Raw genomic sequence first — 24848 nt, forward strand, 5'->3', positions numbered from 1 at the left:
GCTGACAGCTGTTTTGTGGCAGCAACTCTGTCTAGAGCTTACGCCTCCGGGCTATGTGTCAGCAACTGTTCTACTGCCCCATAACTTTTTCTGTGTGGAAAGCCCATCTTGCGAAGGACAGATTAAATTTCTTAAGTGTTTGGACAAAGGAAATGAGCAAGAAACAGTGGTGGAATTTTCAGGGAGGAAAATTTTAATTCTGTGTAACAAATATTTAAGCAACAATTGGAACTGTTCATTCAGGGAAGATGCTTCCTTGGGAGTGTCTGGAAAAACTCAAAAAATTTAAATGGAAAAAAAAAATTACCGGCACGCTAGTCCTTGTCTAATGCACGTTTCTGGGTTATCTGATTTTATAATAGTCTTTGTCTTTTATGGTCTTGCAGCTATTTTACAATTCTGTAAATTGTAGAAAACTGATAGTAACGCAAAAGATTTTTGTCCATAGAGATGAAATGAATTTTTTTCTGGTGGCGGTGCAATTGGTTTTCTATGGTCCTTTTCAGACTTCTATTGTAAAGAGTTGTTCACATATCTGTCTTCTTCAGGAGACCCTCTTTTCCCGGACCGCGAGGACCAAGCTATCCCAACAAAAATTTGTTAAGAGAAGGATCTGGTATATGTATTTTTGAATTACTCGCCTTTTCCACTTATGACCACCAGGGGGCGCAGAAGCGTTCCTTGTGCTAGAGGAAAACTCCACCTAGCGAACGCCTGCGGTAGACGGAAGTGTTTAGGACTAGAGAGGGGGGATTAGGGCTGAGAATCGCAGAGTTGAAACAGCCGGCCGCGTGCAGACCGTATCTTTATAACAGGCGATGAAGTCAGCTTGAAGCACGCCCTAGGATCGCAGAAGAGGGCAAAGGTCTGCTAGAATGACGAAAAGTATTTACAGCCCTTTAACCTGAAAACATAGAGCAGATTTTTTTCCTGGTTTGAGAATTGAATTTTCGGATTGTCAGTCCCATCGTGTATTGAGCGCCACTCTCTGCTGGGTGTATCGTTTGTTTCCAAGAAAGATCACCAATAGGAATGAGGGTAGAGAGGCTGGGGGTGGGGGCGAGGAGAGGGGATCGAAGAAGGAGGGGCAGTGCGAAGAAGCCGCCCACCTTTTCAGAAGATACAACCCACCTGGGCATCTCTACACCACGTCGAGATTCGGCTTAAGATTTCCAATACAAACATCTGTATCTTAGAACCTATGCCTTAGGAATCAGTCATACCATACCTCCTCTGTCACACAGGCCTCACAGCAAACTGTTATCGCTGATTTATAGATACGAAAACAGTCCCTTAGGGAAACAATGACTTTCCCAAAGTTATACAAATGGTTAGTGGCAGGTGTCCTGACTTCAACGTTGAACTGCTTGTATTTCTCTGAACCGTCCCGACTGCCAGCAGCGTGAAATCCGAACGCTTCACCTGAGCCGGCCCTCTCCCGCCTCATCTCGTTATTTCCTCTAGGAACACCCTCTATTAGTCCCCTAGACTGTGCAAACTCCGTGTTGGGGGTGCCCTTTCCCCCAGGCGGAATTAGTTGCTCCCTCTCCCTCCTAGCACACATCACATTGTCTTAGACTTCCGTGTGGAACGTCGTCCCGCCTCGCGGTGAATGAGTCTGTCGAGGGCTGAAAGGTAGCACAGAGCCTGGCACAGGTAGCGAATGGCTGTGGAATGGAAAGGATGGAATTGAGGTCAAACACACCCACTCGCACTTCGTGGGCCTTGCGGGGGATCTACCAGTACTCGGCCCTGTCCTGGGACTCCTCGGATCCCTGGAGGGACCCGGAGCTAGGGCAGGTGGAGTGAGACGTAGTGGGTGGGCCGGCGGCAGCGGGGCAAGGCCCCTTTAAGGAGGAGCGCGGGGCGCGGCCCAGGTAAGGGGCGGGTCCGCGGGAGGATCAGCGCTGCGCGCCGGCGCCCGCCCGGGAGCCGGATTTGGAGCGCGCAGCGCCGGCGGGGCCTGAGGGGCGGCGCGGCGGAGCCTCCCTTGGCCACGGACGCTGCTCCTAGCCGGCCGCCGCCGCCCGCCTCCACCTGGGCCTGTAGCTGGTTCGCCCCGGCGGGGCCCGGTCGCCACTTCCGGCCGCTCACCTGCGACGCGGTCACCTGCCTCAGGGCGCCTGGGCAGCAGAATGAAGGACCGGCTGGAGCAGCTGAAGGCTGTGAGTCCTGCTGCCCCCAGGAACCCGGCGGGCCGGGGCTGCGGAGGGCGGAGCTGCGCGGGAGAGGGGCTTCCCATCCCTCCGCACATCCAGGCTGCAGGGGGGCCGGGCGCGAGGCCTGCGCTCCCCAAGCCCCAGCCGCATCCCGCGCCGGTTCCGCACCCTCCCCTCGCCACCCAGGTCATGTGCCTGTGATTCATCGCTGGGCTGCGATTTCCCTGGATGCCTTTAGCCTCCCCTCCCTCTTCCACCCCCAAGCTGGACAGCGCGAGTCCAGAGCTGGGATCGGCGGGGTGTGCTTGGGCCCAGAGGAGCTCTCTGTGAGGTCGGGGTCACCTCGCCACCTGCCCCCGCTGCCTCTTACCCTCCTTGTTTCCCTCCTGCGGGAAGCCGAGCCGGCTGCCCCCTATCCCGGGGAGCAGCTCAGGGCTCCTCGGTGACCTCGCGAGCTGTGCGCTAGTTATGTGCCAGGATGGGTCCAACTCCTTTTCATCCAGCAGGCTATAATTATTAATTTCCCCTGCGTCCTCAGGACAGCTGTGGTCGGGGCAAAGGATCTGAGGGTAGCCTGCCTCCAGCCCTGCTGCACGGAGGCTGTAAAACCTACAGGCTCTTTTGGACCTGTTGCCTTATCTGTCAAATGGGGGTGATTATACCTTGGAGATTGTTAAGAGATCGGATGACATAATGAGACTTAAATAGATACGTGTTAAAGCCTCCATAGGTTTTTGAGTCAGATCTTCATTGACTCATTGAACAAATAATTATTGAGTGCAGTCTAGGGGAAGGCCCAGTACTAAGCCCCGGGGACTGGGTGACACAGGCTCTACCTTAATGGAATTTAAAATCTAGCCCTTGACACAAAGTAGTCTATTGACTTGGGAGCTTGTTAGATGTGCAGAAGCCTAACCCTAGTCTGGACCTACAGAATCAGAATCTTATTATTCACACATCTTCCCTGGTGATTCATGAACACATTAACGTTTGGGAAGCAGGGCCTGGACAGCACTGGGGCTGAGTCCAGATACCTGTCCAGGAACCTCGTACGTGGCCCCACTGCTTACTAGCTATCCCTTAATCTCTGAGGCGAAGTTTTGTCATCTGTAACACCAGTGGTTGTGAGGATTAACCCCAAGAGAGCATGCAGAGCCCTTTGTGTGGTGCATGGCATATCGAGGACTAATAAGTGGTAAATATAATGCTATGAACTGTTAAACCGTTTTGGAAAAATAGAGACTTCATACAAGTGTGAGAGACTGCTAGGAGGATGTCACAATTGTTTTTCTTTCTCCTCCCTTGTCTTGGGTGAGACCTTCGTGACCGTTTCACCGGCTCGGGGTGGAAGGATTGCAGAGGAGGCAGGGCAATGGGGAAGTGAGAGGAGCCAAGGGACTGTTGTAGGAGTGAGGCTCCCTGCCTCCTACTTGCTCTTTGTTGTCTGAGCTTTGCAACATCCCAGTGGCCAGCAGGGCAGAATGTATTGCCCCTGTTTTTGTAGATGAGGAAACTAGAGCTCAGCCTGGGCAGGGGGGATGTCACAGGCCACAGAGCTGGTCAGGGCCCCACCAGGAGAGGCGCCCAGGCTCCAGACCTCTTTCCCCGTGCGCTTTCTCTGATGCACGCTGGTTGGGGAGGCAGAAAGGGAAGAGAGATGGTTTTAAAGGTCTTCCCCTGCCAGCACACCCAGCAGTCATAAACAATGCAAAACTGAACAGCAGGCAGAAGCAGCTGTTCCCTTAGTTAGGGATCCATTTCTAGAGGAAGATACCCCACGGCCCCTTTCAATAAACAGCAAAGAGCCTTACCTGAGCTTTGAATTCCAAGTATAAAATCAGTTAGCCTGGGAGCTCAATCAAGTCCCTTTGCTTCTCCAAGCTTCCTTGTTACCCTCTGTGACATGGAGCTAATGCTGGCTTTCCTCCCTTTACCTTTTGGGGTTGTGGTGAAAGTGAGACTGTAAATTGTACAGTATTGTGGGAGTGCTGTCATTATGAGAGTGCTATTCTGAAAGCAGGGTGCCCCAGTGTTTTGGAACAGGAGACAGGTGGTGACTCGGTGCAAAGAGGGCTGGGCTGCAGGTTCAGAGGGTTCTAACTAATTGTGGCCCTGCCACTTAATTAATAGCTGTGTTCCTTTGTGTCACTTTCCCTCTCTGCTTCTCTGTTCCTCCTCCATAAAACAAGGAGTTTGGTTGATCTCAGAAGCCCCTACTGGCAATGGTAATGTTTTGGGTGAACACTATTGCTAAGGTCTATATAAATTTTGGTTTCTAGTCCAGTTCCTTCCCTGCCACTGGAGATAGATAGATAGCTCTCACTGCAACAAGATAACTGTCTTTTCTCTCTGATTCCTTTTATCAAGGAAAGACACTTGTTAATCTTCATGAGACCAATTTCACACTGAGCAGCCTGTGCAATCTCTTTCTGCGGCATCTTTCTAAACCCTGGGGGAGGCGAGGTGATAACTGCCTCCTGATAGCTGGAGGGCTGTCATGTGCAGATTAATTTTGCTCTGCGTAGATACCACGAGAAGATGTGAAGGTGATGGGGAGGAAGCATTTTTAGTGGTCAGAGCTGCCCAAGGATGGGCGTGGGTGGTTGTGAACCCTCAAGTGTGGGAGGGAAACAAGAAGCTTGTTGAGATGTTGGATGTTGTAGGGATCTGAGAATCTCGTTGAGAGGTGGGGGCGTGGGGGAAGGCAGATGAGGAGGGTTAAGGCCTCCATCAACCCTGAGTACCTGTGGTTGTGTAGACTGTTTCATTGTGAGGCTGGACCGAGCACCCATTAGGCTCTGGAGTCCATAGGATTGAGGTCTCAGAGTTGCACCTGTGACGTGGATCGCATACCTTTCCCCTAAGGTCATTGAGAGGGTGAAATGAGATAATCCGGAATAATCACCCACCACAGTAAATGTGAGTTCCCCAAACTTGACCTGCTGGGAGTAGCATCCACGCCCTAGGGCATACCTTCCCGAGGCCATGGTCACAAGACCTGACCCATCTCTTGCGTGCTTCTCCCGGGGGCTGTCTCAGAAGCCCGCTTCTTCAGTGGCTCGGACAGGCCAGCCAGGAATGTGCAGCGCCTACACCCACTCTGTCTCACTAGGCGGTTCTTGCTTGTTTCTCACTCGCTGAACTTTGGATCCACCGAGTCTGGGTAACACCTGTCCAGGAAGCTTGTACCTGGCCCTCTTTTCATTCAGCATTTACTGAGCACCTGCTATGTCCCAGGCCCTGGGATGGGGCTGGGGTGTAATGGTGATTAACGCATTTTCCTGGGTGTTAGGAAGTTCCCTGTCAGATCAGGAGACACACAAGAAACAGACACAATGCTACCATCCCTATGAGAGAAGCAGTTGGAGGAAGACCCTGTTGGCCGGCCTCGGGGCGGTGGGGACAGGGCATTTGGGAGTGGGGGCACTTCTCAGAAGTGACGATTGACCTCAGGTCCCTCTTCAAGTCCTGGTTAAAATCAGGGGCATGTAAAGTCCCCTGAGAAGAAAGGCAAGGATCCTGGATTTTGTGCGTCACGTACACACCTCGACCAGTGTTGTTTGACCTCTGTGTGGCAGGCATGCTCTTCCTCATTCTTTTTGACCTCAGCCTCCTGGGCATGGTGTTAGGCAGGATTATTATGCAAAGCCCTGGTCTTAAAGGGTAAATGGTCACATGGGGAAAACAAAGGCTGTATTTCATGAAAAGAGACCCCCCCCCAATCAAAGGTAGATAATGATAATAGACAAGCCTCTGATGTATGAATAGAGGTGAAGGACCCTCAACCCTGTGGGTGATTGATCTATGGAGGACTGGAAACAACTTGAGATGTACTGGCCCCTCCCAGGCCAGCACCTCATGAAATTGACCTCCTGGGGCTCTAGGGGCCCGCCTTACTTTTTGCTCTTTTTGTTCTGTCTTGTGTCCTAAATAAAGGTCTCGTCTTTGGCCTCCTTCCCCATTTGAAGTTCTAGTGTGTCTGCGGGATCAGAGTTCCTGGGGACCATGGAGCTTTAAAGCTTAATTCATTCTATAAATACACCTAGAGCCCCTGCTGTGTGCCAGGTGCTTTGGGTCACAACCACATCTTCACACCCTGACTGGAGAATCTCTTCACTGAGATTCCATCCTTCAGTGGTTAAGATTTCTACCAGCCAGTGAGTTCTTCCTCAGCTCCTCTCTCCCTGGCACAGCTGCTGCTGTGAGCAGAGGAGAAGCAGAGCTGAGATGAGAGCCGTAGAGACTTAGTAGGGATTACAGACCCATCAGCCAGAGGCCAGAAGAGAAAATGCTTGGATGAGAGAAGGGGATTAGTTTTATTTTTATTCCTGTGGGTGAAGGGGAGGCTGGGGGACTGGCGTGAGCTGTTCACGTGTCCTCTCTCCCTTTCAGTGTTCCTTTCCCCTTTTGTCAAAATTCCTACCCATCTTCCAAAGCTCATTTTTTACAGGTAATGCTCTCGAACTGCAGCCTAGAATGTTCTTCCTCCATTCCCCCCACCCGCATGGGCTGCATATTTCTTTGTAGAGGAATACCATTCTTCTAATAAGTCAGTGGGTTTTTTTTGTTAACATGGAGTGGGCTTGAAACCACCTCCCATTTGTTTTTTTTATGAGATGGACTCTGTGTCCTAGGTCCTATTGTCTTTAAGATCAATGGTTCTATTACTAATTGTTATCACCATTTCAGCTACAGTAACAATGATCATTTATTGAGCAGCTACTTACTATTGGATGGGACTTGTGTTAGGTGCCTTACATACCTTGTCTTGAATCCTCTCAACCCTACAAGGCTGTTACATATGATTCCCATGTTACAGGTAAGGGGATTGAGGCTCAGAGTTGGTTGAGATCTCCAGCTGGGAAGTGATGGGATCAAGAATGGAGCATATCTTTCTTGCTTTTTTTTTTACCACCCGACACTGTATTTGGTCATCTCCCCACACACATTGTGTGCTCCTTGATGCAGTGGCAGACTGGACATTCCTCTGGGGCCCCTGGGCCTAGCCAGCACTCTGCGTGGCAGTCAGTTACCTGTTAAACATTTGTCTATTGACTAATCAACAACAGCTTGACTCTTACACGTCCCTTATTCATTATTATGACTGACTTTTCCCACTCCCATTCCTTGTGGGTTGGCGAAGCTTTACCAGTCTGAAGTGCAACATTAACTCAGGGAACCCATACATGTGCTAGAGAAGCCAGAGGTCACTGGTTTCACCCTCAAGGACAGGGATGGATGCGTGCCAAGGCTCCCCAAACCCCCAGCCCAATGCATCATGGAAGGCTGCCCTTATTCAGAAAGAAAATGAAGGAGAAGATGTGGATATCACAGTGACAATCTAGCAGCCCCAGTTCCTCCTGGTAATATCTCACACATCGATTAAGGCTCAGTTCCAAGGTCGTCATTGCAAGGAAACGTCCAGATCCTGAGCTGACAGCATTCACTCTGCCTTCCCTGGGACTTCCACAAGCTCTTTATTTTCGTTGATATGTAAAAGCAGACACATAAGGTTATAATTTCAGAAGCTACCTGTCCTGTTATGTCCTGCTCTCTGAGACAGCGCAGAACCTGCATCCCTCTCCCCCTGCATTTTCACTTCCCAGCCCACAGCCCGGAAAGCTGTAAACCTATACCATCAGTGGGTGAATGGGGGTATTCTGCAAATGAATTTACCTGGAGACTGTAGGCCCCGAGTGGCCTTGTCTCCAGCCACTTATCTATTAGGCCCCTCTGCCAGCGACATCCTCCCCTCACCACCATCTCGACGGTCAGGTCAGCCTGTTTTCTGGCACTGAGCCGTTTCCACAGCAACGTTCCCCGTCCCCAGTCTGGAGACAGAGTGAAGTTCAACCCCATATAAAGAGATTTGTGGACCGTATACTGTCTGGGTATGTTTAGCTGTCTGGGTTAGGGCAATTTGGTGTGGCATCAGATTTAACTTTCTTTTAAACAAACTTTTTATTCTAGACTAATTTTAGATTTACAGAAAAGTTACAAAGACAGTACAGAGAGTTCCTGTCTACCCCTCTCCCGGTTTCCTCTATTTGTCAAAACTGAGAAACTGATACTGGTAGGTTGCTGTTCACTAACCTCCAGACTTTATTGGGATTTCACTAGTTTTTCCACGCATGTTCCTTTTCCTGTTCTAGGATCCAGCCTCGAACACCACATTGCAGTTAGTTGTCACGCTTCCTTAGCCGCCTCTGGTCGGGACAGCTCCTCCTTGCTTGTTTGTCAGGGCCTTGTGCTCCTGGCATCTGCTTTTCCCGCAGCGCTTCGGGAGAGCCTTTCCCGCGGCGGACGGGCTTGCTCCAGCGGGGTGGGCGTGGCCGTTCAGGAGGCTTCGCTCCGCCGGGGTTGAGAACAAAGCCTGTGCCGCCGGCCCTCGGGGCTCAGTCACCGGCCGGCTGGCTGCGTGATCTCAGCAGGCTACTCGTCATCTTTATGTTTAGTTTTCTCAGCTGTCAGATGGGGAGCGTCCCCGGAAGATTGTTGTGAGATTAAATGGTTTGGTAAATATAGAGCAGAGAAGAATGTCTTAGAAGAGTCCTCAGCACGTGTGGGGTGCTTGCAAAATGTTATCTATTGACCTGTTAATGAAGTGTCCTCCAAGGATCAGGATGGGGAGGGGCCTGGTGGGACAGGCTGAAAGGAAGGGTTGAGGAGAAGGCTGAGTGAGGATGGACTAGAGAAGGCATTATTAGTTCCTGCCTCCTTTCTGTATCCTGGAGACTCCGATGTTTTGGGGGTGTTGGGGGGTGGGAGAGAGGTGTAGAGCAGGAAGTCGGAAAAGGGTGAAGAAGGCTCGGGTAGGGGAGGAAGGAATGAAAGGGGACTTGAGCTCTCCTGTTTCACACCAACTCGCTGGCCTTGGGCTAATTTGGTAGTGAGTTTATTCCTCAGTGTCTTCATCTTCCAAATAGGGCCAATTCTTGCCTCAGATTGTTCAGCGAGAATAACATCTTGAAAGTAAAAGTGTGAGGCTCACCGAGGTTATCTTCAGCCGTGTATTTCCTCTTGATTCATCTTTCAAGAGTGTGGGGAAGATGCAGTTCAGCAGAAAGGGGAAGTGTTCCCTGTGGGAGGGTTTCACGGGAAGGGTAACACACAGGAGGAGGGGGAGCTGGCGTTGGAGACGGCACTGGGAGGAGAGAGAAAGATATGGTCTTCTCACCCCAATGACCCTCCTCCTGTAGGTATTCTTTGGTAAATCCGCTCAACCTTCGATATTTCCCCAAGGAGTCACAGCACACATTCTTTAATAGGCTTCCGTCTTCCCCAGGCTCTGCCTTGAATTCAGGTCATGCTGGGCACCCCATCTGCTCCTGGGTATACGGTTCCTGTGCAAGTGTCATCATCACTCACGTGGGAAACTATAATGACCTGTGTGCCTGTCTGCCGCCCATCTGAGAGTGTGTGGTCCTGGGAGAGCAGGGGCTGCTGAGTTGGGTCTGTGTATCTCTAGGGTCTGTACTACTGCTTGGCAAAGGATAGATGTGTAATAAATGCTGCCTGGTGAATGAACGAACAAATGAATCTGTTACGCTGGATGGGACGTTGTAGTGAGAAGGAGAAGGGTGTCGTGGTTGATTATAAGACCCCAAGATCCTTCTCTAAATTAATGCACTGTGAACAGTGCATTGGACCAAGCAGTCAGTCCTGGCTTTGCTTCTTACTAGGGTTTCCAGGTGGGAATTCTCACGCGTTCTTAGGAATTTTTTAAGCTTTCCCGTTCCGGAATCCCGAGATACAAACTGTTTTCTGTTCTCCATGATGAATCGTTTCCACAAAGTGACGGCCGATACTACCAACCACCTGGGTTCAAGGAGCCAATTCCCGATTTCCCCACTAACTTTTCTCAGGATTTGGGAACGGGAAAGTGAAAAAAATTCCTGAGAACAGGCGGGAATTCCCACCTGGAAACCCTACTCCTTACAAGCTGTGTGATTCTGGATGAATTAACCTACCTAACCACAGATTACTCTTCAGTATAGATAACGCCAACCCGGCGGGCATTTTTGTTTTTTTGCTCCTTCCTTTATTTAGGTGAACTTCCATCCCTTTTCACTCACTGCTTGTTCTCTAGATCTAGCGCAGATCCTGAAGCAAAAACAGGTAGGAATTAACTTGGGTAGGAATTAACTTGGCACGTGGGGGTGAAACTTCGATGATTTTTATATCCAGCAAATGAATGCAAGATCTTTTCAGATACACATAGAAGATTAAAAAATATTGACTATGTATTAGGACACAAGAAAATGTCAAATTCCACAGAATGTGAAGTCATATTGAAGCCAGAATATTTTTCCTGTTAGTCCCCAAATGATGTAAATGATGTTGGTTGGATCTGCCGACAGTGTCTGGGTGGGGGCCGGGATCGTGTCTCCTGAAGCCGAAGAATAGACACACGACCAGGGAGAGGCAAAAAGTTGTAAAGGAAGATGGTTTATTAGAAGCAGGAGAAGAGGTTGCAGCTCCCAGCAGGAGGGGTACCCGAAACTGGGAAGCCCAGTGACTGAGGCAAAAGCTCTTACTTTTATACCTTCCCCTGCCTGCTTAGGGAAGGGGGCTGGAGCCTTCTAATGGAATTCTTCTATCAGGTTTGTCCTGTTTGCTCATCCTGAAGGGATTAACGAACCAACCCATTCCTATCTGTCAGATCTGCTCCTTTGTCCGGCCAGATTATTAACCTCAAGGCATATTCTCATTTCTCTGTCCTGGAGTGAAGGAGATACTCCAGTTTCAGGCTATGGCTGTTTTTTTTTGTTTGTTTGTTTATTTCATCAGTCCACCCCCTTCCCCCAATAGCAATCATACTAACTAACCTGTCTCAATAAATATAGGCCATGTTCCCTGATGAAGACATAATAAAAATTAGAAATTAACAATATAATAATAGTCCTTCTCTGGTATTCCTGCTTTGGAAATTTAAAAACACCCTTTCTAAATAAAAGAGTGTTAAAAAGAGAACAAAATGGAAATGACAAACTATGTAGAAACGAATAATAATGAGAGTTGTAAATAACAAAATTTGTGAGAAATGTAGCAGAATTCACAGGGAGCTTTATTTTTTAAAATGCATATAGTAGAGAAATTACTTCATTCAAATAAATGAACTAAATTTCAGTTCATTCTGAGGGACCCGCTGTCACCTTCTGAGAATTGACTTTAGAGTTGCATCTTTAGCAAAAACTCTCTTTAGAGAAAACAAGGCCTGATCTCTGCTTTAGATGGCCTGGGCTTGGGCATTTGATATGTACCCAGCATTGATCTAAACATTTCACATACATTAACTAATCTTCACAACAGTTCTGTGAATAGATTATTCATGTTACAAATTAGGAAACTGTGGCACTGAGAGATTAAGTAACTTGTTTAAGATCATACAGCTACTACCGTATTTCCCCGAAAATAAGACCGGGTCTTATGCCGAATTTCCCTGAAAATAAGACCGGTCTTATATTAATTTTTGCTCCAAAAGACACATTAGGGCATATTTTCAGGGGATGTCTTATTCTTTTCATGTACAACAATCTACATTTATTCAAATACAATCATGTCGTCTTCTCACATCTCTGCTACTTACCGTGTACCAAGCAGAGTGGAAGGGCATCTTCAGTTGAAGTGTAGAGGGTAAGAACACAGGCCCAGGCTCTCACAGACCTGCTTTTGAGTCCTAAGGATACCATTATTAGCTGAATCACTTCGGACGAGTTATTTAACCCAATTAAGTAGTTGCCTCATCTGTAAATGGGGAAAGTAATATTTGTCCCTCCTAGAGTTGATGTGAGAATCAAATAATATATTTGAAACCACATGAGTGCTTGCAACGAAATACACACATATTATCTATTAGTAGTATGTTTGTTACGGCAAAAAGCATGGAGTGGGGTCATCATGAACTTTGGCTCTTGTCCAGTCGTCCACGTGAAACCGGAGGCCAGACGACTCCGGGACTCATGCTGCCTGCACTGCTCAGCCAATAAACCGACACAGGAGTTGGGTCATAGAACAGATGTTTATTATCGGAGCACTGGTGGTCTGAGAAGGCAGAGGGTTAACACCTCCAAAATCTGCCTTAACATTATCAATCTGGCTTGGGGTATTTAAGGGAAAATCTGGGCGTTCCTCCAAAGGCTGTGTGGTGGTTGTGAGGGGGTCTGCAAGGAGCCTTCCCTCTGGCCACTGATTCTCTGGTGGAGCCTGGAAAGAATGCTAGACCATAGAGATTGTGGTCAAAAGCCTAAGGATGTTAATCATAAGTTTCTGGGTAATATCCTAAAAAAGGGAACTGGGTGGGACAAGGGATATTCCAAGCTCAAGAAGCAGGGGGATGATCTACTGTTAAACTGTAGGTAGGTCAAGGAAAGGTGAGGCCAGGGACGTGGAGAGGCCTCCACTATGGGGCTGCCAACTGGGCCCCATTTCACACCAACTCGCTGGCCTTGGGCTAATTTGGAAGCGAGTTTATTCCTCAGTGTCTTCATCTTCCAAATAGGGCCAATTCTTGCCTCAGATTGTTCAGCGAGAATAACGTCTTGAAAGTAAAAGTGTGAGGCTCACCGAGGTTATCTTCAGCCGTGTATTTCCTCTTGATTCATCTGACAAGAGTGTTGGGGAAGATGCAGTTCAGCAGAAAGGGGAAGTGTTCCCTGTGGGAGGGTTTCACGGGAAGGGTAACACACAGGAGGAAGGAGAGCTGGCATTGGAGACGGGCCATCCGACTCTTTAAATGGGGAACAGAGAGCACTGTGCCTATTGAGAGCTGCCAGGCTTACTCAGAATTTCTGCCTTCTTTTACTCAAAGAAGAGGGACTGGAAAAACCAGATGTTGGGCAGCTCTGTGTGTCGCTGGTATGTTTATGTGAGTGGAAGTTCTGGAAATGGTGGTATTCGTCTTTGGGAATCCACAGACCTCATCCTAGAGGGAGGCAGATGGGGGAAGTGAGCAGGCGGGGCAAGAAAAATCACGTCATTGTCTTTTTGAATCAAATGTGTTGGTAACCAATCTGGGTTTATAAAGAAGAGTATGTATCTCCAGAGCAAAGAGCTGTTTAAATGTGGAGAGGCCAGATGAGGTGTAAGAATGTGTGGTCACCTGCTTGTGCCAGGAGGCCCCGCCCCCACCAGCCACAGTCCTTTAATACCCCTGCCGTGGGAAGTTAAGGACCAGATGTCCCTTTCCAGTCCAGACTGCTGGTTCCTTCCCTTCTGTTTTTATTTCCCTCACCTCGAAACTTTGCAGAGAGCTCCTGGACCTTCTGTCTTGTCCTGGGACCCGCTGGTCTTCCCTGGGGTGTGGTATCTGTGGCAGGGAGAGAATCAGGGAGCCAGCGAATGGCATCTCTTCCTTTGGGATAGTTTCCTTTTCCTTCTTTGTCCTTTCCTCCTGTGTTGCTATTCTGATTTGTAATGCCCCTTATTATGGAATTGCTGATGATTATAACCTGTTTGCAGCCATGTTTTGGAAAGGAGTGAGGGCACTCCCTATTGTCCCTCTTTTCTATAGAAGCCATCCATCATCCATTGACTTGAGTGGTTTTCCAGCTAGGTAGCCAAACTTGCCTGCTTCCTTCCTTCTTCTTCCCCCCCCCCCCCCTTCTTTCCTCTCTTGACAACAGGACTCTTTCTTAAAATGAAATGTTATTTAAGTGTATAAAGCAGATAAAAGTGAAGCTGGGCAGACTGACCCACCTGCTTGACTCCCACTTCCCTGACTTCCCTGAGTGGGGTTCTAGGAAGCCTCATTGGAAAGCTGAGCTCCTTATTTGGTGGGAAAACCAAAGCCTAAAGGAGACTAGTGCTGTGCCCAGGGCCTCCAGGCCCTCTCTCCCAGCCTGTGTGCTTCCTGCAGGCCTGGGCTGCTGCTCTGCTTGGCTCCAGGCTGCTCTCAGTGATGGGCTGTTTGACAGCGTGCAGTGCAGTAAGCAAGGGCTTAGGACGGACAGCCGACGCTTGAGCCCCGCGTCTGAAAATCAATAGGGGAAGACCTTGAATAACTCAGAACTTCTCTGACCTGCAGGTTCTCAAACTCTAGGTGGGTTTCATTGATATAGTGTATGCGAAGCCGCTAGAGTGTTGTGGCCACCTAGCACCTAGTAGGGACTCTATAGGTGGCAAATGTTTTTACTAAGGGAGCTTATGAAGAGGGACCCACAATAAAATAGATGAAGGATGACAGAGAAGGCAATTGAAAGAAAGGCAGTGAGCTTGAGTGAGAGGAATTGCAGGTCAAGTCACTTTATACTGAGTTCTGGGCCCCCGAACTCTTTCCACTCTTTGTCCAGAGAGATGGTTGTAGCCCTGGCTGCTCTCACTGAATCTGGGGGCACATTTGAGAGGTGGGAGTTGGTGATACACCCGCCCTGGGTTCTAGCTCAATGCTGCCTGAGTCATTGGCCAAATCTTCCATCTCCTGGTGGGAGGGGCAGCAGGAGGCTGGGGTGGGGGCATGGGGAGAGGAAGCCGGTGGCTGAGCTTGTGGTTCTCACACACGTTTTTATTGTGGCTGCTGTTGCCGCTACTATAACGTTCCTATTACCACACACCTTGATTCTTTGATAAAGATGCTGAAGTTCTCTTTTTGGCTGCGCTCAGACATGTGGGCTGAAGATCAAGGGCCCTGTGTGCTTCCCTTAGCCCCGGGGTCCCTGAGGCTCGAGAGACCTCAGGGTGTAAGAGCACCCTGGCCCTGGGATCTGTTAGACCCCTTTTGGAGAAGCCTGGCCGTTCCAGTGTCACGTGACTCCAGATAACCGCATTATCGAGATAACCTGCGATAATGGCCTCTGCCTTGAATTTTCTGATCTACAGTGTATTGTTGTTATTGATGTTGTTGGTTTATATTTTTGGAAGCAGCACACTACTGTAGGAGAAACTGCATGGAAGATGGGAATCAGGAAACCGGGGTTCTAGTCCTGGCTGTATAATATAAGTAACTCATTATTCGGTCTTGGGCCTTGGTTTGCCCATCTCTACGTGAGAGGATTTAGTGATAAAATCTGTAAGGTTGCATGCAGCTCTACACGTCCTGTATCTCGCCCTCCCCCTTCCTATTTAAAAGTACTTAGACTCAGGTTAAAGCTATAGAGACATTGACTGGCAAGATCGTATAGATAGCTGTTTTATCAAGTTGTTACTGTGTGCTATTCATTGCATAAGGAACTTTAAAAGGTTATCTTGTATAACCCTCACAACGGCCCCAGTAGGCACTATTGTTCCTGCTTTGTAGATAAGGAAATGGATGCTCAGAGACGTTAAACCAGATCCTCAGTGACTAGTACGGGATAGTGCACGTTCTAGAACCCTGGTCGTCAATGACGCTGTAGAATTGATCTTAGCCTTTAGTGTGGGAACTTGTGGAGGAGATCTCACCTTTAGGTTTCACATCTTTGTGGCCAGATGATGAGGAAACTGACATTTATGAGGCCCCGGTGTGTGCCCAGGATTGTGCTAGAAGCTTTCCATACGTGATCTCTCCCAGTCCTCCTGAGAGTGATAAGGTGTGTGGTGTTGGACCATTTACAGGTTAAACACTCAGAGCAGTAAGGGACGCAACGGGGGTCTCAGCCAGTAACTGTAACAAGTTTTGGACCTACGCTGCGAGTTGCCAGACACTTCCCCGCCCCCATTCATGCATTGTCTCCCTGGAGGTGGACCAGGCTGCCCCGCCAGAGCCTGCTGGAAGCCAAGAGCTGGCTCTGTCAACGGGACTCCCTGGACAAATTCCAGGGGTCTCACAAATTTGTGACATGCTGCAGAGCTAGGTGTCTGCCTCCCACGCCCAGGACACTTGTCCCCAGCTTCCAGAAACTACGCTTAGTCCATCTCATGGTGGTGGTAGCCGCATCCCACTTCCTTAGCACGTGTGCCTGTGTGAAGAAAGCTGAGCTCACACTCGTGTGTGTCTGTGTGTGTCTGTGGGTGCACACGCACTCATGGGGTCTCTCCCCTCAGGGTGGGTCTCGAGGAGATCTTCGAAGTCAGGAAACTTGCAACACACGCTTCCTAAAGGAAGATGGGTTCCTGTTTCTAGTGAGGATCACGGAAAGCCTTCTTGGCAAAACAGCCTCTGGAGGCCACTGAGAGGCCCAAGCGGGCATGACAGTTGATAAAGGGAGCCTTTTGTCTCACACTTTAGAAACTGCTGGGTGAGTGTAGGCTGCCAGGCTCTCTAGAAGCTAGTTATTTATTCATCTAAAATTGACTGAATTTCTGTAATATATCTAGTACATGGTAAGTGCCCAGTATACGTGTGGAATAAATGAATTAATGACAAGCACAAGTAATTTTAATACCAAGCGACAAAAGCTGATTCTGGCTAAATGAATGGCAATATATTAGGATACTGTTCCACTCACTGAGAGAATACTGGGGAAGGTCTGCAGAACCTGCTCTGAGCCAGGGCTGGCCTAGGAAGGACAGAAACGAGCACAGCTCTGGGGATTTAGCAGATTTCTGGTGGGTGCTGCCGCAGCAGACTCAGCTCTGTTCATGTCACATTTCAGATTCTTCAGGGGGCTTGGGTCGTGATGGAGAACCTTCCTGGGCTCACATGGGGAAGGTGAGGAGGTGTCTCCACAAAGGAAGGTGTTCAGGCAGGCACACACTCGAAGGAGCTACTCTAGTTGATATATAAAGCCACGCTGCTCTCCAGGAGCGAATAGCCTGTGAGGGAAGGATAGACGACGGGGTCATTAATAGCAGGCTGTGATGGCTGCTATGGAAGTTTGCACAAAAGGCATTGGGAGCATAGGGAGGTTTTAAACTTTGCAGGCAGGGAAGTGTCAATTGAGTAAGGTTGACAGACAAGGTTGTTCGAGATTGAATTTTAAAGGCTAAGTAAAATTTTGCCAGCTGGACAAATGCATTTCAGGAGGAAGTCCTCATGTGACAGTTCAGCAATATGAAATAATGGTGTGTCCAGGAAAGGCCAGGAGTTCCAAGAGTCTGGTCATAGGGAAATGTGGGGTCTGACCTTAAAGGGCCCCACAGGCTCGTAGGCATTGGGGCTTTCAGTCCTAGGAGGTGAGCTGTCATTGAAGGACTTTAAGTGGCAGAAGGACCTGATCAGTTTTAAATTTTAGGAAGATGATTATGGGGGCTGTCGCGGTGCCCTCAAGTTCAACTCCTTGGAATGTGTCTTTTAAGCTTGGGTGGCCGACAGTTCCAGACAAACCAGAGAAGGAGATGATGGGGGTGCCAGTCGAAAGGAGGGAGAGCCCCAAATTTCAGTGGGAATTCCCAGTAACTCTATCTTGTGTTGCGGATCAGGGGGATGGCAGCAGGTGAAGAAAAGAGGTCCCTGGTGGCTTTCATGGCCCGTGGTGTTCTGGGTGTTTGAGACAGGTGTGTCTTGGCTGAGAAGGCCATAGGCCACTGAAGGTTGTGAAGAAGCAGGCGTAGGGGGTTTACCTCTCCCCACCTTCACGCCAACAACCAGTTCTCCCTCTGTGCTTCAAAATGGGGCGTGTGCAGTGCAGCAGTGGCCTGTGAAGAGGGTGTGGAAGAACGTCCAAACAGCTGAGGCCTTTGTGTTCGGCGGGAGGGAAGCCCTTCCTTTGGACAGTCACTTGGTGATTTTTCAGAGGAAGTTGAATGAGGTTAAGAAAGCTGGGGTCCCCGGAGGTGGTGGGGGAGAGGTTCCTTTTCCTTATAAACATGAACTGCGACAGGGAACATCACACAGTGCTGTTTCCTTTGCAATAGGTGGTTTCTGAAAACAGGAAAGTCGGTGAGGATTGGAAGCTAGTGTTTTGGATGAATTATAGCTGGAATCTGTTCTAATATGGATGGATCCCTGGTCGGGTGGATCCTGCATTTGAACAGTGTGGAGAAGGGGCTGGAACGTGGGCTCCAAATCCAGAAGACTAGCTAGAATCTGCCCATCGCCACATTTTAGCTATGTGACTTTGGCCGAGTTACTTAACCTCTCTGTTTTTGATTCTCTGACTGGTATGAGTTACAGTAATGTCACCAATCCCAACCACCACCACCCAAACCTAGCACTTTATTGAGTACTTACAGTGTGCCAGACACTGTGCAAAAGTGTTTAATATTCATTTTCTCATCGATGTTTTGAACAACCCAATGAAGCAGGTAGTGTTATTATTAGCGTTTCACAGATACGGAAGCAGAGGCACAGAGAGGATAGTGACTTGCCCACCCCTCCCCCACGCCACAAAAAATCAGTAAGTGGTAGAACTAGGATTTAAATTCCAACAGTGTAACAGCAGACTTTGACACATCACTGAGCTGTTCTGAGCGTTAAAGGGGATTATGTGTGTGAAATGCTTAAGACGGATACAGCGCCTGGTCCCCACAGGGCATTGGATGCTGTCAGCAGCTGTTTCTTGTGCTCTGGGTCTCACCTGCTCCTTTTGTCTCCTAGAAGCAGCTGACACAGGATGACGACTCCAGTGAGGTCGAGATCGCCATTGACAACACAGCTTTCATGGACGAGTTCTTCTCTGAGGTAGGGCCTTCTGGTACCTTTTCCTGAATGTACATCAGGAAACAGCTTCCTTATAAAGATAAAGCCTCAGCTCTTGTGAGGGTCGCAGAGGAAAGTCAATCTTTTGCTGGGGTGGGCTGGCCAGACCAAGAAGTTACAAGGAGAGTCTCTCCGACACTTAGCTTGAGAGGATGTAGGTTTTTAATCTTATGGAGAAAGTCAGCAGAAAGTAAATTATACATAATTAAAGTCTTAGGCGACATGACAACATTTTAATGATATCCCTTCCTGCCTAAATAACATAACTTGAATACAGAATCAACCCATGGGGTCCAGCCATGCGTAGAAAACACACTGTATCTTTAGGCCTATGATTCACATAGATTTATTTCCAAAAATTCAGTCCTTTTGACTTAATTCCAAGGATAATGGAGAAACTAAGAAACCACCAATTTATATTTTTGAAGTTGAACAGGTGACAAAGGTGGGCTGCCTCTATCTATACGTGCACATGCCTTTTGGTTTGGAAATGGGGAAGGTGCTAAGGTCGACAGTGAGTGGTGGGAAGCTTGCCGGGGGTGGTATGTGATGGACCAAAACCCAGGCTTAGGAGCCAGGCAAACTTGGGTTCAAATCTCAGCCCTGCTTCCAACCAACTGTTGCTCTTATGAACGTTACTTAGCACGCTTGGTTTCCTTATCTGTAAATAGGGATTGTAATATAATTCCCTAGAGGGTTATTGTGAAGATTAAATGGGATGATGTTTCTAAAACATTCAGTGTCGCATCTGAGATGTATGTGCTCAGTGAACGACACTTCAAAAAAAAACGAAACAAAACCACAGAAAGTTCAGCCGCTGACATTTTTGCCACCATCCTATGATTTTTTTATTATTTTTGGAAAGAAGACAAGCAGCATCGCATTCTTTTTGCAGGGAGAATGCCCTCTCGCTCATGGATGCGGAGAAGTCACCCTCTAGTTGTGGTCTAAACGGAGTGGAGCGAGGCTTGCCGGCCAGGCCCGTTCACCCGTTAGAGTGATAAGCGGCTTTCAGAGCGAACTTGAGTGTGTGCTGCCTGATTGGCCATGAACGGTCCACAGATCCCCTCCTTCCCCGGGGGTGGCTCTGTCCTTTTGGTCAGGAGTCAGGGTGTGGTCAGACATTTGAGTTTTGTGAGTCTAGTGCCGCTCCAAGTGTGGGTCACGGAAGGAAAATGTCTGTCTGTTCAGTGGAGGGGTGGACTTAAGGAGACGTGGACATCATTGTAGCTTGTCGCTCTGAGCTTGCCTTGGAGAGCCAGATACATTAAAGAACTTAATCCAAGGAGTTAAGGAATCTTCTCCCACAACAGTGTTCTTTCTGCCTCTTTTCTTAAACCACTAGGAGGGGCCCTGAGAGGCAGTGCTCCTTGTAGGGTGTGGCGGGGGAGATGGTGGCCTTCAGCTTCCAAGACATGGTCTGAGTCCGTCCGCAAGCACTGAATAGCAGTTGACGTTGATGAAGGCACTTATTTAACCCATCTGGGCTTTAACTCCCGCTCTGGAAACCAGGACTGTTAGTACTTAACCTTTGAAGGTTGTAGTGAGGCTCACACATCTGGAAAGCGTTATCTAAGCAGAGAAGCACTGGATGGATGCTAGTTATTTTTGGAGACTTAAGAACTCAAGAGCTGCTGCTTTTCTTATTAGTTCCTCTTTGTTATATGCTTATCTGTCATTTAAGGAAAACAGAAAAGCCCTATCATATTTGGGGTGGAGAAGGGGACAGCAAGGTGGGGTGGAAAGAGCACGGTCTTTGTTAATTCCTTACCTGCCACTAACTGTGATCTTGGGGACATTCCGTAACTTCTCTGAGCCTCAGTGGGTTTCTATGAAACAGGGAGAGAAATATTCACCTCCCATATTGGCTGGGGATTAAAGGAACTAATGTTGAGAAAGTGTTTAGTGTAGGCTTAGGAAAAGGTTACTTTCCTTGTTTCTCACCTGCTAGAGCACAGAGAGGGTAAGTATTGGGGTGCAGCAAGGCAAGAGGGAGGGGCCCATGACCGAGATCATGCAGGCTCCGCCCCCCCTTCCTGGTCTGAACCTCAGCTCTGCCACTACTCCCCGTATAACTTTGGAAAAGTCGTCTAACTGTCCCAGTTTCCTCTAAAACAGGACTAGTGATATTACCTGCTGGTTGTTGTACATGTGAAATGAGAGAGTGTGTGATGTACATAGCCCAGCGCCTGGCAGACACTAAGTATGTCTGCTCTAAGCTAGCCCTCCTCACTGTGGTGTTCCCCAGTGTGTTTGTGATGAAGTAGACTCCAGAGTTGGTTTTATAGAAATATCCTTGACTGTGGGATAAAGTACATCCCAGGTAAGGGTGGTTGGGGAAATGCGGGGTTTGGTTTCCCGCTGTTTGCGACTGCGGAAACACATCCAGTACATCCTGCGGGATATAGCTAAGTTGGTTTCTTGGGAAGGCACTGTTGTGCTAAAACCTGCTGTTTGGACTTGTTCCAGCCAGTAGGTCGCCCTTGGTTATTTGCTGAGGACCAGTGGGACGAATCACAGCATGGTCAGAAAGGCATTTGCAAGGTGTAGGTGAAGTCACAGGCCAGCATGGTTTCAAAATGTGCTTTGCTCTGTAAAACTCTTAATTTCTCCAGCTTCTCGATTGTTAGCGAAAAGAATTGGCCCTTGGGTTTTCAGGCCTCCTCGACCGGTTAAGCCAGGGTCTAGTAAATGATAAACCTCAGACTTTTGTCTAATTTGCTGTTGTCTGTATTTTCCCTGGTTTGTTTGCTCAGTTGGCAGAGAGAGCAAAGTTTCAGAGGAAACAGAACCTACCTGAGAAGGCAGAAACATGAGGAGTTCGTTGTCCCATGTTTATTCATCCAGTCACTGAATTCCATGAGGGCTCAGTGTTTTCCAGACATGTGTCAGGTGCTGGGGGACACAGGGTCTGTGTGACAGGGGCCTTGCCCTCTGCTGTCTCCTTGTCTGGTGAGGGTGATAGGACATTTTAAAAGTCACATTACAGTAGAAATGTCAACAAAGCAGTCCTGTGGGAACACAGAAGAGGAAGCTTTATGTGCCGTCTGGAGGGAGGGAGAGCGAGGTTAGTGAGAGAAGGCTTCAGTGGTTCTTCACTGGACTTGCCCATCAGCATCCCCGGGCAGCGTTGGCACAGACACACGCCTGAGTCAGAGGGCCTGGAATGGCTCAGACTTCCGGATTTTTAGAAAGTTCTTCCAGATGACTCCGTTGCCTCCTGCCCTTCTGCAAAGTGATGGGGAGCCTTTGAAGGTTTTAAGCAAGGAAATGGTGGGATCAGAGTATGGTACAGAAAAATTGTTCTGTATGGCGTGTGTGGAAGGTGGGAGAGGCCAGAAATGGCAAGATCAGTACATTGGCTGATGCAGTGACCCGTGTGAAAAGGATCAGAGCTCTGAGTTTCATCTGGGTCTCTGAGTGGCCACATGGCACATCACGTAGGGATGCTTTCGAGTAACTGTGGCTTAAGCAATAAAGATATGTGATTATTTCACATACAAAGAAGTCCAGCATGAGGGGTGGTGCTGCGGGCTAGAGGTGTTGGGGTTCTGGGTCAGCATCGCTCTGATCCCCTGGGCTTCTCCCTTGGGATCGAGAGAGTCAATTCTGATTGTCGCTATATAACAAATCACCCTAACAGTTAGTGGTGTGAGCAACCCTTGGGCGATATTGACAGATTCTGTGGAGTAGGATTTCAGACAGCGCACAGTGCAGGTGGGAAGATGTGAACAGCCAGAGGCTGGAATCGTAGAGACTTCTGTGTTCTAACATTGGTGCCTGGACTCCAGCGACTCAGGAAAGCTCAGTGGAAACTGTCAGTTGCACTGCTTACACTTGACCTCTTTCTGTGGCTTGGGCATCTCAGCGTGACCAAGTCAGGGGTGTCGGTTTGGTACACGGAGACTCAGGGCTCCAAGGCAAGTGTTCCCACTATGGCAGTCACACAGCCATCAGTTAGTTCTGCCGTATTCTGTTGTCGAAGCAGTTGCAGGCCTGCCAGAGTCAAGAGGGCAATATACACAGACACCATCTTTCAATGGGAAGAGCATTAAAGGATTTGTGCCATGTTTTAAAACCACCACAGAGTCACAGCTAGGGTTTCCAGGTGGGAATTCCCGCCCATTCTCAGGAATTTCTTTTGCTTTCCCATTCCTGAATCCCAAGAAAAATTGCTCAGAAAATTGGGAAAATCGGCTCCTTGAACCCAGTAATACCCACAACGGGAAATAAACGTACTACTCACAATGTATCTCTTAGACATTTTTTCTATTTATCACTAGGGTTTCCGGGTGGGAATTCCCACCCATTTCGGGATTTCTTTTCACTTTTCTGTTCCCAAATCCCGAGAAAAGTTGGCTGGGAAATTCAGGAAATTGGCTCCTTGAACCCAGGTGGTTGGCAGTATCAGCTGTCACTTTGTGGAAACGATTCATCGTGGAGAACAGAAAACAGTTTATATCTCGGGATTCGGGAACGGGAAAGCGAAAAGAATTTCTCAGAACGGGCAGGAATTCCCGCCTGGAAACCCTAGTCACAGCTCCCTATGTCATCACCCTACGCCAGCATCACAAGCAGTAAGAAAGGGGGCAGCTGGAAAGATTCATAAATCCTTTTGTCAGGGCAGGAAACTATCCAAATGCTCCAAGCTGACTTCCCCTTGTGGCCCCTTGGCCAGCAGTGGATAACGTGGTCATAGCAGCTCTTAGCTGGAAGGGAGACCAGGAGAGCGAGCACTTCGCAAAGGGCCAGGATGGGCAGAGTTGCCATAGAACCGATCATGCTCCATCCTCTGGGCTGGCAGCGTCCCTGCCCGTGCACAATCAGAGTTCTGTTCACAAGGAGCCGCAGGGGCAGGTGGGGATGGTGGCGCGAGTGCTGGTCATGGGTGGCAGTATAGGTGCTAAAGGACTTCTGGATCAAATATGTTTGAGAAATGCTTTATACCCTTTTCTCCTACGGGGATTTATAATGCATGTTATTAAAAGCTTCAAGAAGTTCTCTAATACAGAAACCCGCTGAAGTTGCCTATTATTTTTTCATAGAACCCTTTCTGACATGTAACTTCTCTTAACAAGGATGAGTGATTACATTTTGGAAAACGCTAGTATAACGTTTTCTTTTTTCGGATGTGCTTTAACAAAAGCCTGAGACAATTCTGCAGTGGTGCATGACGCATGCTTGTCTCCTGAGGTTACTTGTATCCATTTATTTATTCATTGAATAAACTTCTACAAAGGGACACCACGTGCTTAGCACAATGATGGATACCACGTTGTCTATGAGGGACAAGACAGGCCCAGCCCTTGCGGAGATCTGAGTCAGGCCTGGGGGAAGAGAGTGGATGGGGTGTGGGCCACAGTGCTGTGGAGCTTTGGAGGGTGGAGCAGCGCCTGGTTACAGGAACTGGGAGGTGGGCAGTCATGAAAGCAGAGGGATTTGCCAGGTCAGCTTGACTTTTGTTATAACGAACAACCTCGAAGTGAATGCAACTTGGAAAGCTAGGCATTAAGTCACATCTAGCAGGCGAAATACCCTTTTGAGTCTTTCTTTCCATAGACTGTTTGGATGACCAGGAGAGCTGGTAGGTTCTGCATTTCCGGCTCTTCAGTAGGCGGACAGGAAGCCCTCGCCAGTCATTTGCCTGTTTGCTCTCAGGTCCATTCCCGTCCTTCCTGTGCTCTGCGCTGCATCGCAGGGAACTCATTTCCCAGGTTCCCCTTGCCAACTGGGCTTTCGGTGTGTTGGACCTTGGGGAAGACTAAGAGACTAAGAGAGGAGGTAAATGGCCCTGCTTCTCCTCCCCAGACAAGTCTCCTCCATGCCTCAACTTTCACTCCATGGTCCCGTTCTGCTGGTCAACTCCACCATGGCCTGGCTCCCCTCAGAGGGGCTCCGCTGACCCTGCCCTCCTTTTTTTGTCCCTCCAACCTGCTGTTGCTAAGTTCCAGAGTGTCTCACCATCCTCTGGCTTCTTGGCCCTTCCATCTCTGTAAAGAATTCCCTGTGTTCTACTTCAATTAAAATAACTAGATAGATTTTTGTTTTCCTGACTAAATTTTGAGTGATACGAAGCCCAAATACACTGAATTGCTTTGAGATTATTGCCTAAGAATACTGGTTCTCACTGGTCAGGATAACTCTGAGATCATTCATTGCTTTTCATTCCGAAGAGGAGAGTTGAAACACTAGTC

At 48.6% G+C, this 24848-nt stretch overlaps 1 protein-coding gene and 1 long non-coding RNA gene across 17 annotated transcripts in view; one reads left to right on the plus strand and one right to left on the minus strand.

The window, feature by feature from the left end:
- Positions 1-24848, plus strand: part of STX3 (syntaxin 3) — a 76275-nt gene that overhangs the window by 32745 nt on the left and 18682 nt on the right. For 11 of the 16 annotated variants that reach the window (XM_019754042.2, XM_019754045.2, XM_074336432.1 and 8 more), the window contains exon 3: positions 18553-18636. In XM_019754042.2, the coding sequence (XP_019609601.2) occupies positions 18553-18636 (84 nt within the window). Of the gene's footprint in view, positions 1-1672; positions 2166-18552; positions 18637-24848 lie in introns of those variants that run through there. The other 5 variants (XM_074336434.1, XM_074336433.1, XM_074336436.1 and 2 more) reach the window with 5 other exon arrangements.
- LOC109459527 (uncharacterized) lies at positions 171-2501 on the minus strand. Its single transcript, XR_002139406.2, has 2 exons — positions 2095-2501; positions 171-1667 (listed from the first exon to the last, which is right to left on the minus strand). It is a non-coding gene; the product is annotated as an uncharacterized LOC109459527 (long non-coding RNA).

This window comes from Rhinolophus sinicus, linkage group LG06, assembly GCF_036562045.2.
Source record: "Rhinolophus sinicus isolate RSC01 linkage group LG06, ASM3656204v1, whole genome shotgun sequence".
In the NCBI taxonomy this organism is placed as follows: domain Eukaryota; kingdom Metazoa; phylum Chordata; class Mammalia; order Chiroptera; family Rhinolophidae; genus Rhinolophus; species Rhinolophus sinicus.